The 14,559-nt window shown below is 39.8% G+C and overlaps 3 protein-coding genes across 3 annotated transcripts in view; 2 read left to right on the top strand and 1 right to left on the bottom strand.

The window, feature by feature from the left end:
- The window catches only part of LOC109487165 (peroxisomal sarcosine oxidase-like), an 8,027-nt gene extending 5,473 nt beyond the window's left edge, over positions 1–2,554 (top strand). Inside the window, exons 7-8 of the mRNA XM_019791145.1 lie at positions 1,682–1,757; positions 2,235–2,554. Coding sequence (XP_019646704.1) covers positions 1,682–1,757; positions 2,235–2,368 — 210 coding nt within the window. The 3' untranslated portion in view covers positions 2,369–2,554. The remainder of the gene's footprint in view (positions 1–1,681; positions 1,758–2,234) is intronic.
- Positions 2,555–2,581: 27 nt separating this feature from the next.
- Positions 2,582–7,464, bottom strand: LOC109487163 (INO80 complex subunit E-like). Its single transcript, XM_019791143.1, has 9 exons — positions 7,257–7,464; positions 5,469–5,548; positions 5,177–5,247; positions 4,992–5,044; positions 4,704–4,785; positions 4,196–4,301; positions 3,649–3,760; positions 3,265–3,412; positions 2,582–2,848 (listed from the first exon to the last, which is right to left on the bottom strand). The coding sequence occupies exons 1-9, from the start codon at positions 7,267–7,269 to the stop codon at positions 2,740–2,742; spliced, it is 774 nt and encodes a 257-aa protein (XP_019646702.1). The 5' UTR covers positions 7,270–7,464; the 3' UTR covers positions 2,582–2,739.
- Positions 7,465–7,471: 7 nt separating this feature from the next.
- LOC109487164 (60S ribosomal protein L6-like) overlaps positions 7,472–14,559 on the top strand; it is an 8,698-nt gene continuing 1,610 nt past the window's right edge. The window contains exons 1-6 of the mRNA XM_019791144.1: positions 7,472–7,572; positions 8,282–8,426; positions 10,199–10,295; positions 10,770–10,910; positions 11,560–11,611; positions 12,064–12,248. Coding sequence (XP_019646703.1) covers positions 8,287–8,426; positions 10,199–10,295; positions 10,770–10,910; positions 11,560–11,611; positions 12,064–12,248 — 615 coding nt within the window. The 5' untranslated portion in view covers positions 7,472–7,572; positions 8,282–8,286. The remainder of the gene's footprint in view (positions 7,573–8,281; positions 8,427–10,198; positions 10,296–10,769; positions 10,911–11,559; positions 11,612–12,063; positions 12,249–14,559) is intronic.

Raw genomic sequence — 14,559 nt, 5'->3', positions numbered from 1 at the left:
CTTCTTAAAATGCGACTGAATTATTGTGCTAAATTTACTATAAGCTGAATTAGCATCGGTACATTCGTATATGTCCATCCAAGTTTCGTCCTTTAATAAGGTTTGAAACTTGTTTTTGTTAATACTATTAAAATTGCGTTGACTATGTTTGTTACATTTTGTTTTATCACTGGTAAGAGATTCTTTGATATAGAAAATAGGAAAGTGGTCAGAGATATCTGTAGTTAACAGACCTGATACATAGGAATCGTTCAAAGAGTTGGTCAGAATATTATCTATTAATGTTGCTGATTTATTTGTTACTCTAGATGGTTTTGAAATAGTAGGGTAAGTGTTGCATGAGAACAAAGTGTTAAGAAAGTCAGCTGTTAAGTGGTGACTACTATTTTTAAGGAGGTCGATATTAAAGTCACCTATAAGGTAACACGTTTTACCTTCGTTATTTATAATGTCAAGGCTTACTGAGAGTTGACTGATAAAGTTCATTATGTCTGTGGCAGGAGGTCTGTAAATGCAACCTAATATTATGTTTTTTGTGGGACATGATGAGGACATAGGAATTTCTATGAAAAGGGATTCGGTCTCATCTTCTGAGTTTATAATAAGGTCTTTTCTTTCTACAAAATTCAAGTTTTCACGAATGAAGAGGGAAACTCCGCCACCTACTCTATTTGACCTACAGTGGTGAAGAGAGACATAATTTTGCAAATCATATAGCTGTAAAGTTGATTCCGTTAGCCAAGTCTCAGTCAGACCAATTACAGAGAAGCCATGTTTGAGCGAAGATAGGTAATGAGAAAAATGGTCATGGTTAAGGGGTAGACTCCTGATGTTAAGGTGGAAAATGGAAAAGGATTCATCATTAAATGTCATGTTGTCGCACATATTGTTGAATGAATCTTCAGAGTAATATCTACATTGATTGACTGCGTTCGCTGCTGTGGAACTATTAAAAAAGTTTATATCAGGGTCCCAATTATCCGTATATTTCATTTCATTTTCAATGTCTAACTTAAACGGATTAAAAACCATATTTGAGTAATCACATCTATCGTTTGTACTGTGAATGCATTTTAAAAGTTCGGTGTCTTCTAGGTAACAGAAAGGAAAGAGCACACAGCATTCAGAACATATCCAAGATTCCCAGTACTGTTGGTTTTGTTTGGTAATTGGAGTGCATTGTTTATGAAATGTATTTCTACAGCAAGAACAAAAAACAATATTCTTCCCGTCACAGCACACAGACTTATTGCAGTGAGGACAGCATGTCTGAGTTCCGTCTTTACAATGAGCAGTAGTGATGTGAGACATACATAAAGTTAGAAATAATTTAGTGCTGCATACTTAGTCTGGTATTCACTTTACACTTCAGTTCAAATTGTTGCTTAGCCTCGATGCCAGACCCAGAACACGCAAGGCCTAGAGTTAGCCATCTGGGCCTCAGGGGAACTGTGGTATAATTTCCTTGGGGCATGTTGGTCCTAGAGTTGAGGAACTGGCCTATATATAATTGTAGGCCTGGAAACGGTCTGGCACCCAGGCTAGTTGGCCCTGGAGCTGAGGAACTGGCCTATGTAGGTCCTGGAAACAGTCTGGTGCCCAGGCTAGTTGTGTTGCTGTGTTGTGTTACATTTTGTATGACACACTATCATCTGATTAAGGTACTGTGATTATTTTACAGAACACACCAGATGGAGAGTACATTCTAGACAGACACCCTGGACACAGGAATATTGTCATTGGGGCTGGCTTCTCAGGTAACTCCTATGCTTATTTCCATCTCGTAAACAGTTGTTGCCATTTGAAAAAGTCGATGCCATCTCGCGGAACACTTTGTTACAGAATTGTATCTTAAAAAACGTGTAAGAGGAAGGATTTAAACTGGTACACACGACTTACTAACAGTAAAAGCACAGAAGCTTTCAGAAGGCATCCACCATCTTTCTTCAGCTACCAGCTAGTTTAAATCCTTCCTATTACTATGGATTCCCCACTACAGTTTAAATCTTGTTTAAAGTTAAACTTTTGATCCAAGATACCTTTGACCCAGTGTTGACGTCACACTTCAAAGAAGCCACATGACAAGCTTCACTGGGTCAGTCTACTGAGGAAGACCAGAGTGTTTTGTGTTGGATCAAAAGTTTTAACTTTTAAGATGTAACTACCAACACAGACGAACTTTCATGATAGTTTAAACCTTAATCAAATGTTTCTTAAAACCATTATTTCTACAGGGCATGGATTCAAGCTGGCACCCATGGTGGGGAAGTTACTGTGTGAGCTGACGTTGGACAAACCTCCCAGTTTGGACATGGCCCCCTTCAGACTGGACAGGTTCACTTCCAGAAAGGCTGTGTCAAAACTGTGATGTGTACGTTAACATTACATGCAAGTCTACTGAGATACATATTAAATGTTGCTGTTTTTTGGTGCAATGGTAAAAAATGAAATTATGCATAATTCATAATTATTTATCTAGAAATATATGTCGAAAGAAATACCACTACCAAGTAAGTAGGTAGAAACATCGTAAAAACGAAGAAATAATTACGTAACAGTATTCATGAGGTTGAAAGAAATGTACTGCAATTTTTTTTATTCATCATTGACTGTACAACTTACAAAAACTGCCGACCACAAGACTTCAACATGATTTTCTTCTCACTTCAGCTGTTACACACTAATGCATGTATCCTACAAGTACAATGTCATTATCATTAATTATATCTTTGTTAAGTTTTATTCTGGTATGTCGATGACTAAGTTATCATCACCGTCATAAGCATCGTCCAAGTCACTGGGTAAACTCTGGGAAGACATGGACTCATCCATCGGGGCTTCCTGCTCACTGTAGAAGAAGTAAAGAGAGAGAGGGAAGTAAGGACAAATGTACGACAGTCAGTCTACAACTACATGTATACACTAAATAATCTGCTTCTTGCTCACTGTTAATTGTAGAGCAGAGAGAGTCTTAATGTGAGGAAAAATGTATGGCAGTCAGTAAATAATCTACCTCTTTGAAAATTAGCAGAAAGGTTCATCTGTGTCTGACACTTTTGACCAATTGCTTAGGTTGTACTCTAAGGATCTTGTTATTTAAGTTGATGATTGCTGTAGTTGATGAAGGATGCAATATGAACAGCTTAAAATTCTGTAGGACTTTTTTTTGTTGTGTTGTAACTTACGTCATAACTACACTATAATCTACAAATAAGTACACTGAAAAGAATACACTGCAGTAAGTACACAAAAACTCTTGGTCACCTTTCTGGGTTGCCGGAGCCCCCACTGAAGAGCTCATGTGGCACAGTGGCAGACGGGGGGCCGGGCATCTGTAAGGACGTCAGCTGCCCCTTACCAGAGGACTCACCATGGTCTTTGGCTGCCTTCGATTTGCTAGACTTGGTTGAGGCTAAGAATAAAGATAGTGCAATCAAGAACACATAACAACAATAACTTAGCAACCACAGTACTGGACTACTGGCTATGTAAGTGCCCCCCCCCCAAAAAAAAAGATCACAAAAGTGTCAATTGTTGGTGCTATAAGTATGAATAAACTATAAGACTATCATGTCTTATAAAGCATATACAAGACTAATAAAGCATATACATGTACATGTAATTGTTTCCAATATACTAGTAGCTTACATTTCTTGGGTCTCTGTTGCTGTTGTTTTCTTGGTCTGCCTGGCCCGGGGCTCTCGCTCTTCACTCTCTGTGCTGAAGGGAAGTAGCCTGGAAATCCAGCCATGGACGGACCCTGTGGAGAGCATGGAGAATTGAGTATTGACATTACAAGGAAGAAAATGTGAACCTTGATGTGTTCAGGCATAAAAGTAGCATGCAGCAGTGGCAAATGTTAAATACCTTTGTATGTCTTACAATATTCACATGAATTGAGCATTATGAAGTTGGTAAGTGTAAATATGTTAACAAACATATCTATAGAAGCGACACCTGTGCTGTGCAATGTGAATCAGTCAGAATTGCCCTGAGGAAGGTAACAGACGGTCACCGAAACATCAGCTGAAAAGAGCCTCTTTACTAGAATTCATTTGTATGAACTATGATGATGATTTGTATGTCTCCTTTCATCAATGTACAATAGAATAGGGGTCTGCTCATCTACTTTTCACATCTCAATGACAAACAATGAAACTCGGAAGTACATGTAATAAGAAAGAAGAGAAGTTACCATCATGGGTTGTGCCATGGCGCCAGTCTGTGGGTACCCCAGGGGTCCAAACATGCCCGACATGGTGCCGGGGTTAAACATGGGAGGGTAGGACGCGGTCTTCTTCCTGGAAATTCACAACATTTGTCGGTAATCAAATTATGCAAAGCCGTCTGATTTTTTTACCAATTAATGTCGAAAGGTATACAAATGTAGCTAAGATTGTCAGTTTTCTCTTCTCTAGTCAGATTTGAGAGTTAATGTTATAATATATATTCCAAAGCTATGTGAAATGCAGTACAGGTAGTTCTACAACTCTATATACTATTCCCCGATCAGATTTAACCCCTGTAGAATTACATTTTGTAGCTGTAGTTTTTATAATGCACAACTTCTTCACAACTTCTTTGGAAAAAAAAGGCCTACACTATGGCCTGCAAGGGCTGTGCAATATGGTACAACATGTAGATGTTAGTTGCATTTTTACCAGATATAAACCGGACATGACACAAACTTCAGAGTGACTCACTTGTGTTTGGAGCCTTCAGTCCCTGTGACCTTTTGTCCTTCTGTGTCACTAGCATTATCTGATGATGCTGTCTCCTCTGAGTCTGAGAGTAAAAGAAAAAAATTCATGATTGGATAACCTGACAACTAGAAAACTGTGATTTCATTTACACATAGCAACTGCATCACTGTAACAAAACATTGTGCCTTCCATTTTTCAATATCATACTACATGTAGTCGTCCCCTAGGTGCTACAAGATATTGTACATATTCATAGCAAACACACCTTTTGAAGGGTAATTCACATACCTGAAGATGATTGGTCAATACATTCATACTGCAACAGCCTATCCAAGAGGAAGCTGTGGAGGAAAAAAAGAAGGCAAAAATTGTATCCAGTGAAAAAGGAATAGAAAATTTTAATGCTGTTAAACATTAAAACTCCGAACAGATTAAGATGATTGAATTTTTTTTTTTATTTGTTATGTTCCTACCTTTTATCTCTGTTGATCTTCAGCAGTTTCCTCTGTGATTTTCTCAGCTCCTCCTGGAAACATTCCTGCTCCTAAATAAAGAATGTGACCAACATCATTGGTAGACAAAAGACAGTCAAGTAAATTTGTTTACAATCACATTAGCATCACATCGGCAGTTTCCATTATAATTGTAGACAAGCTGTCAACCGGTATCACTTTTAAAAACATTGTAACCCCCTTAAAAGCAGACAGATGAACTAGTAGACATGCACAGCTTCCAGTAGACTGTAATTGAGTTGGGTTGACTTACGTAAACCAAGAACTTCAACTTCCTCTTCAAGTTCTTGTACTTCTGTCTATAGTTGACCTGGTCATCTTGGGAGTTCTCAGCTGAGATGGGCAGAAAGCTCTTTTTGTCAGTGATACCATCAATCAATCAATCAATCAATCACTTTATTGAACAACAATGGACACTAAGAAGTCTTATCTAATCATCTAAGACTAAGTAACAGTCACCATCAATCATTCAATATCACCACTAGATAAATCATTCACGCACGGTTAGTACTTTACATTGTGTAGAAGAAGAAGAGAAAAGTAATACACATGTATCTTTAGGTAAATGTGTACTGAGTCAGTACACATTTACCTAAAGATACATGTGTATTACTTTTCTCTTCTTCTTCTACACAATGTAAAGTACTTGCTTTCATTGGCTTTGTATCAATTGAAATACGTCGATGAAGGTTACACATCCAGGTAATACGATATGCCAAAAAACAGTTACTCAAGCAACTGGATATGATTTTGAAAACGTCAGACGTTTCAGCTAGTATCCACTAGCTTTCGTCAGTGACTGAGAGACCAGAGGGGAAAGCAGGTTTATATACACAACCTGTTGATTGATATGCAAATAAAGTGAAGACAAATTTTTGGAAGTCGAAAAAGGAACAAAAGTCAGACAAGTCAAGACAAGATGATGCAAATTAGTCTGAAAGCTCCTGTTATACAGGACAGGAGCTTAAGTGTTGTCTGTCCTCGGGGCTGGGAGTGCCAAATCCCAAGTGCCGGAAAGATCGACCCGTAGCCCCCCTTCCCTGTTGAGGGTGGGGTTGTACATTCTTTCATACAAAGCGCTCAAACCTTCAGATCAGTCTAAGAAAACCCAGAAGTGCAAACCATTGACCAACAAAAACAAGGCCAACATCACTATTCCGTATGTCCAAGGAGTATCTGAGAAACTCCGACGGATCTTCCAAAACTTCAACATAGCCACTAACTTCAAACCTCACTCAACCCTCAGACAAAGACTGGTACACCCTAAGGACCGACCTCACAAGGGTACCAAGGCGAATGTTATTTACAGACTCAAATGTGAGGAGCCCAATTGTAACAACACCTACATCGGAGAGACAAGTCGACCGCTTAAAGTAAGGTACAAAGAACATTGCCGACCTAGTGCCAACGGCTACTCCTCAGCTATTTCCACCACCTACAACACAACCAGGGTCACTCTTTCAAACTCGAGTCCACGGATGTCTTAGACCGCGAAACACGCTGGTGGGAACGGGGTGTTAAAGAGGCAATATATGAAAGAATGTACAACCCCACCCTCAACAGGGAAGGGGGGCTACGGGTCGATCTTTCCGGCACTTGGGATTTGGCACTCCCAGCCCCGAGGACAGACAACACTTAAGCTCCTGTCCTGTATATCTACATCTACATCTATGAGTTTCTGAACAACACCCTCATGGGGCCTCACGTTCAGTTGTATAACAGGAGCTTTCAGACTAATTTGCATCATCTTGTCTTGACTTGTCTGACTTTTGTTCCTTTTTCGACTTCCAAAAATTTGTCTTCACTTTATTTGCATATCAATCAACAGGTTGTGTATATAAACCTGCTTTCCCCTCTGGTCTCTCAGTCACTGACGAAAGCTAGTGGATACTAGCTGAAACGTCTGACGTTTTCAAAATCATATCCAGTTGCTTGAGTAACTGTTTTTTGGCATATCAATTGAAATGTTTGTCGCACAAATTATATCATTGTCCTGTAATCATCTAAACAAAGTTGAAAACACAACACAAAGAAGACGTACCTGAAACCGGCATACTTGTCCTCCCCTTTCAGTCCCTTTTCTTGTTTATTCCAAAAAACAAAGTAACCCCAAAGCTTCGCAACTAAACATTACAATGTCTCCTGCTTGCCTGTTGTGCAATTTAGGGAAATATGCCACAAAAACGACGATAAAGAACACCTAAAATTCAACGAAACCGACAAGAATCACGATGACCTCTTCCCGCTATGTGTATTGACCCCGCGCGTCATCAAAACGTGTGTATCGATGACGTCATGAAAAGTTGGTGTGTGTGAAATCCCCGGATGTTCCTCCTCTTTGCAGCAGTGACTGAAAGGTAATGGTTACTTTCATATTGAGCCGCTGCACAATCGGACGAATTTCTCAGTAACAACAAAACATCAGTAAAAGATACTCTGTCAACTATTAGATGAATGTTTGTGGATGATTGTACCGTGAATAGTTTGTCGATTCTAGGACATTTTATTGGGTAAAAACGCCGCCGATGTAGGGATTGTTGCCATCAAAACCGAGCAAAGATGGCGGCCTCCATGCGACGGTGCTTGGGTGGTCACGTTGTCGCTCGAAGCAATAATGTGACTATCTTAGGATCCTTTATACAAGTCCCCTTTTCAAATCTTGCGCCGAATTGTCCAAAACCCATGTTTCTTTTCCTCGTGACGTCGTTTTCTTTCTTGAAAGTCCAGTCATAAGGTATCAAGGTATCATCTACATACCTGTACCAAAACTATCTGCTATCTTACGTTTACTATATCGGGTAACTGGTTGTGATTCTTGGCTTTCAAGCAACATGCGCAGTGATTCTATCAAAAGTAAGACTCAAACTTACGACACTCCAATAATTTATTAAGGCCACCGTGTAGCTATAGCTAACTAGTGAATAATAGAAAAGCCATAGAAAAAAGTTTAAATTTTGTCAGGTAAATTTCAGTGTAACGTTATGCTCGATTTGTCTAAAACATAACTTGATTTAGCATATTTTGATTCAGTAATTTAATTCCCCATGTGCCGTGTGTTTTTTGCAGTCAACATGCCTGATAAAAAGAAGAAGACTAGGCACTGCTCGCGCAATGCCACCCTCATTAAGGGGGTCGGCCGCAACAGCCGCTCCAAGATGTGGGCCAAGACCTTCATGTACGAGCGCATCAAGAAGGCACTGAAAAAACCCAGGTGGGTTGATACATGTAATACGCCATATTATCATGTATTGTAAAATGTTGACAGATTAGACTATAGTTGTTGACAATCAAAGTTATTTGCCATACATTGTACCTTTACCATAATTTGTTGCAATCATTCTGCAATAAGCTGACTTTTGTGAACAGCCTACTTTTTGTAACTGGAAGAAAATAGGGATATGCCACTGCCAGACAGATTTTGTGTTTGTTTCAGAGGAGGGTATATTTGGAGGGGCCACAGTTCACTAAGGGCATCATCACTAAATAGCTTTAAACAATGTTAAGAGTGAGATGTGCAAAGGTTAGGTGTAACAAGTTGTTTGATGTAATAATATAGCCAGCTGCCGTTGCGCCATGTGCCTGCGAAGCTGGTGTTATGCCAAGGCCAAGGAAAAAAAATGTTGTGTTTCCTGTTTCAGTCCAGAAAAAATTAGGGTCGGTAGGTAGGGATTATCTTATTTTATTTTTATTTTTTATTTTTTTTTAGACTTTGCTGATTGCTGTGTTTATATAAGCAGAACATGATGAAAAATCGATTGTGCAATATTATATTTCATCACTCAGGTACTCAGGTGTCAGATCATGGAAGATCACGGTCGATCAGCTCGAAGAACGTAACAGATGTCCCTAGCCCTTGCAGGGCTAAATTCAGATTCAGGTCCTGATTCAAGTCTACAGGTTTTCAGGGTTCTCCCAGGGATTTGGGAGAAAAAAAAGAATCAAAAAAGAATTCTAAAGAAAAAAAAATTAATCTGCACAAAATTTTAATTGGTTTCTATCCCTTTGTTTGCCTAAAAATCGATAGTGTGATTGTATCAATTTGAAACCCAAAAAATTAGCTAAATCGGCGATTTAAGGTTATTGCGCAATGGACGTGCCCTATGACCTTCAACCTTTGGGGGTCATGCAGGCGTCAACAGCGCCCTCCCCCATGCCTTGCCAGTCCGTTTTCGTGGGCAAATTTCTGCCTTTTTAGAGGTTTTGCGACCTAAAAACTCACATCAGAGGAAAAATACACCACAGACGACATTTTCATGGTAAATATCGATAAATGGACCCAGGCATTTTTCTGTCCCGTTGCCGATTTTGCTGATTTTCGCCATGTGCTTATAATTTGTTTACGTCGATAGCTACCTTTCCTCGTCCGGTTTTATGGGCAAATTTCCGCTTTTTTAGACGTTTTGGGACTAAAAGAACGACAAAGGGGGAAAAATAAATCATATACATTATTTTTATGAGAAATACTGCTATCATGGACCAGACATTTTTCTTTCGCGTTGCCGAATTTTTGCGGCCGCCGCATGCTGATGGTGCAGTACGGTAGGGAATTTTCTACGATTAGTTCGTAAAATTATGTATCGGCTTTTAAACTTATTTTCGGAGTCGATGGCTTTGTTTTACAAACAAATCAGACAAATTATTAGCGTTGTTTACACGACTTCAAAACGCTAGCGGGGCGCCCAATGTTCCACCAATGACAGCGATTCTCTCGGTAGCGTCGTGCAAAATGTTTTGGTTCAGCAATATGCAGGGGTCCACACAAAAATAAGGCTAGGGTCGGCGGTTTTTTTAGGGTCGGTCGGGAAACAGGAAACACAACATTTATTTTCCTAGGCCTAAGGGGCATTGAGTACTCAATGAGTATGGCAGTGAATTCCAAAGCAAAACTGTTCTTGGGAAGTACAAGTATCTGTAGCAGTCATTGTTAGCAATTTGTTGCCCATGTGCTTTGTTTAACATAAATTTTTTATTCCTTGATTCTAGGGCCAAGACAGAAACCAAGAAAAACACCAGGTTCGTCACCAAAGACATCGGCGGTGACAAGAATGGAGGCACCAGGAAGGTCCCAGTTAGCAGGACGGTAAGTTCCGCCGCGTATAGCACTAAGACATCGTTTATAGTCTGTGTGTTAAGACCTTTTTCATAGAAATTGTAGTTTTATTGTGGCATCATGTGGCGTAATGGTCAGGGTGTTTGGCTCAGAACCATGACATGGGGTCCTAGGTTCGATTCCCAGACATGTCCAATGTTGTGCCTTGGAAAAGGCGCTTCAAATGACTTCCCTCACTGTACATTGGAGTGACGCTCACCGGTCCTTTCGGATTATCGTTGATACTGTGTCCAAACACTGATGAGGACACATACAGATTGGGTGTTGTTAATTTGCCAAGGTGTGCACATTTGCCACTAAGATAAAAAATGGTACGTCAGTGAGGGTTAGACATCCAGGTAATAAGATTTGCTGTTTTTTTTGGCGTATCAGAACTGTACAATTTTTTTTGTATCGTGTGCTTCATCCATATGATTTATGTATTATGTGCTTTTCTCCCCACAGCCCAAGTATTACCCTACCGAGGACGTCCCTCGCAAACTGCGCAGCAGTAAGAAGCCGTTCTCCCAGCACAAGAAGAAGCTGCGTCCCTCCATCACACCAGGAACTGTCCTCATCCTGGTGTCAGGCAGGCATAAGGGAAAGGTAACTCATATTCAGTTACAACCTGTGTTAAACTTACAAGGATAACACCAGAGATGCAGTGTGCTTCCTAAGTTCCTATTCAGGGCTCGAAATACTGGGTTATGCATTGGAGCTGTGCAGGTATTTCTGATGTCTACCTGCATTGGTCCATGTGAATTTTTATTTGTTGCTTTGACTGCTACCACCTATGGAGGTACTATAAAAGAAATAATCAGTGCTTTCTGGATAGTTTCTAGTATGATCGAAACTTCCTAAAAAAAATGGTGCAGGTAAAATTTTCAATGCTACCTGCACCAGTGCAGGTATGCAGAAAAGTATTTTGAGCCCTGATACTGTGGATATATAACCCTTAACTTACTTAAACCAGTGATGATAACCAATTGATTGCACTGTGTTTATAACAGTCTTGCTACCCACTTTCTCAGTCCTGTATACTAAATTATGGCGATTGATAGACTGGTAGCGAAACTAACTTTCCAGGCAACACTGCAAAAAGCTCTGCTTGATCACCGTGAGCATGGCTTCAGCTGGTGTTGCCACAGTTAACAGATGACACACATGATGTATTTAATGAGGCATATTCCATAGATCAGGAGTAAAGAACAAAAATCTCCACGTAACTGATGAAATTTTATGTTGTCTTTTACAGAAAGTTATTTTCCTGAAGCAGCTGAAAATGTCTGGGCTTCTTCTGGTCACTGGTATGTAACACTTGTCATTGTTTTCTGTGCTTAGATCTGTTTCTCCACAGTATCTAAAGGTATGAGTTATAGTATTAGGTTTAAAAGATTATGGTAGTAATTGTTATGTGAAAGGAAACTTTCATAGTCTCATAGTCTGAGCATTCGTGTCCATGTGAGAGGCCCCTCATGTTGGATATATTTGTGCTTTGAATGAAAGCTCATCTGTGTTGGTAGAATCCGTACATGTAGTTCTGGAGTTTAAGCTTTGTTCCAACACAAGAAAAGAACCATGAATTTTTTGGTCGGACGGAGGTCGACTGAAAATTTATGGTGAGTTCTTTTCTTGTGTTTATTTTTATTCATCAGTTCAGCTTACAACAGCCAGGGTTACCCAACTAGTTGGTTGTTTCTTTTGTTGGAACGAAAACTCTACAACAGTAATTAATGCTTATTTGACTTGTTCTCTGCAGGTCCATTCAAGCTGAACGCAGTCCCCCTGCGCCGCGTTAACCAGATCTACGTCATCGCCACCAAGACGAAGATCGACATCTCCGGCGTCAAGCTGCCGACGCGCCTGAACGATCGCTACTTCAAGCGCAAGCGGCTGCGCAAGCCCAAGCACCAGGAGGGCGAGATCTTTGACACAGAGGAGGAGGTGAGATTTCAGTACTTTCTAGAAAATCTACAAAGACATTAAGTACATAAATTTATCCACTGAGACATATGAACATACATATTAGTCTAGATGACATGTACAATGGGGAAATCTTTGACACTGAGGAGGAGGTGATATTTATTTCAGTACTTTTCCTAACTGATCAGGGTTGGACAAAGTTTTCAAAAACCCACTTGAGTTACCGGGGCAAATACATAGTCGTATCCACTTGCCCAAATCAACTTTTTGCTTTCCGAAAATATAAATAACACTGGTCGCATCAATTTTGGAAAGTCACAAGGCATTTGGAAACTCAAGTAAAAATTGATTTTCAACATTCAAGTTTCACATCAGTGTGTAGCTCTTGGTGTAATGAGCACAGTGATATGAAAATTATTGTTCTGCAGTGTTCATAACTTAAGATATCATTAATAATAAATACAAGCAGACCGGTGGTCTTTCCTAACAGCCCATCAGGCCTAACAACTAGCCCGCAAGTTTTAATTACAGGACCTTCGGTCTAAAGGCACTAGACTACAGGTGTAGAATCCCAGCCCGCGGGCTGATTTACTCAAAAACCATTCAGACCGTCAGCCTAACTTCAGCCCGCGGTCTGGAATTTCTGGTCAAAGAGGTGCAAAAAGCCCAAAACAATGGCATGGAAGGCGTGAATTGATTGATGTTTGCAGACTGTCTGTGCCAATTTCAGCCTGGTGGGGTAAGGATTCAGACCTCACGGACTATATCTCAGCCCGCGGTCTGATCCAAGTGATGTGTAAAACTTCATTCTCAGAGCAGAAAATAAGGAAGGAGAGCATAATCCACACCCATCTGTTAACAGTGTTGTACATTTTTGCCGCTTTCAACCTCATTCACTCACTCAATCACTCAGCTTCACATGCTCTTTCCACTACATGTAGACCACAAAAAAGAAAGAAGAGCTTACAAACACGTTCTGTACCAGCTAGGGGTAGAAAATGAAACAATTTTTTCTCATGAGCATCCTGAATGTCATTGAAGTTCAGTTCAGTTCAGTTGAAACATTGGGAAAATTATGTTACAGACAGTTTTGCCAGACAAAATTCTAGTACTATATAATATGAGCAAGAAGCCTAATACATGCATTGCAACTTAAACCTGCTTTCAAGCAATGGAGTTATAAAATCCTCAGTCCATTTCTGTTCAACCATGGTTCAACAGTTCTCAGGTAATTATTCTGATCAAGGAACAATTGTTATGCGGGATGAAACTAAGTTTAGCTATTGTTCTTGACATGCAAATGCCACTGTCCAATTATCAAGTTGGACTATTGTTGAGTTACACGTCGAATTACAGTACCCCTATCTGGGCAGCTTGACTACTGGGTCACCCAGTAGGAGCCTGAAAAGATGACCGACTATCTTAAAAATAAAACTAGGATTCTCATCATTAATTTCTTGTTCATAATCTAAATCTAATCTAATCATAATACTACAAACTAGTTGAGGGATAGAAAGATTTGGCCAAGACATGGTTCTCAACGTGTGAACCCAGGCCATCTGACACTGTCATTATGTACAATGTCATAAGGTTTTCTGATTGGATATTTTTTCAGGCTATTGAGCTACCCAGTGCAAGCTGCAAAGACCATGTCACCCATGTCTGGGTACTAGTAGCCCGACCAGACTCTCTAATTTGATAATTGGACAGGTATGAATGATAACATGCATGGAAATTAATTTTGAAAATTTTCTTCCTGCAGGAAATTTCTGCAGGAAAAACCTACTAAGACATTGTAGATTCCTGCAGATAGAATCCTTCCTAGAAATTTCGGCAGGAATGACTGTATAATAAATATATACAACTGTTAGGCCACACCAATATACATGTAATGTAGTCTCCACCAGACTCCTTTGCAGGCTAAATAAATAGTAGCAATCAGCTAAGGCATGGAGGTAGCTCCATGGCTAAGGGGAACATCATTGGCCAGAGGAGTTGGCCGGCCATAGAGACTAAATATAATGCCATTACTTGTTTCTCTAGACTCATTCACTTGAAGAAGAATCCTGTTCTATAAAATTACAACATTACATCAATATTCTCTCAAGGTCACCTTAGTAATTGATCAATGATCATCTGATTTTTTGTATGTCATGACAATTCATGCAGTCTGATAACTCAATGAATGCTTTTGCTTCGGAAGCAAAAGCATCCCCTTTCTCTAGTTGTAAACACGTCTAACATTGATCAGATTCTGACTGGAGACTAACTTCAAGTTGTTGCTTGGAAGTTAGAACTTGTTAATTTTATCATAATCACCTCCCTCCCTTTG

The sequence above is a fragment of the Branchiostoma belcheri genome, unplaced genomic scaffold (genome assembly GCF_001625305.1).
Source record: "Branchiostoma belcheri isolate BF01 breed outbred unplaced genomic scaffold, Haploidv18h27 scaffold86, whole genome shotgun sequence".
Lineage (NCBI taxonomy): Eukaryota > Metazoa > Chordata > Leptocardii > Amphioxiformes > Branchiostomatidae > Branchiostoma > Branchiostoma belcheri.
The sequence above is the reverse complement of the archived record's forward strand: the minus strand, read 5'-3'. Positions and strand labels throughout refer to the sequence as shown.

Excerpts from the sequence above, each read along its gene's own strand:
- LOC109487163 (XM_019791143.1), bottom strand. Across the intron at positions 4,302-4,703 it reads ACTGAAGGCTCCAAACACAA|GAAGAAGACCGCGTCCTACC; the intron begins GTGAGTCACTCT and ends GTGAATTTCCAG. Across the intron at positions 3,413-3,648 it reads GCAACAGAGACCCAAGAAAT|CCTCAACCAAGTCTAGCAAA; the intron begins GTAAGCTACTAG and ends CTTTATTCTTAG.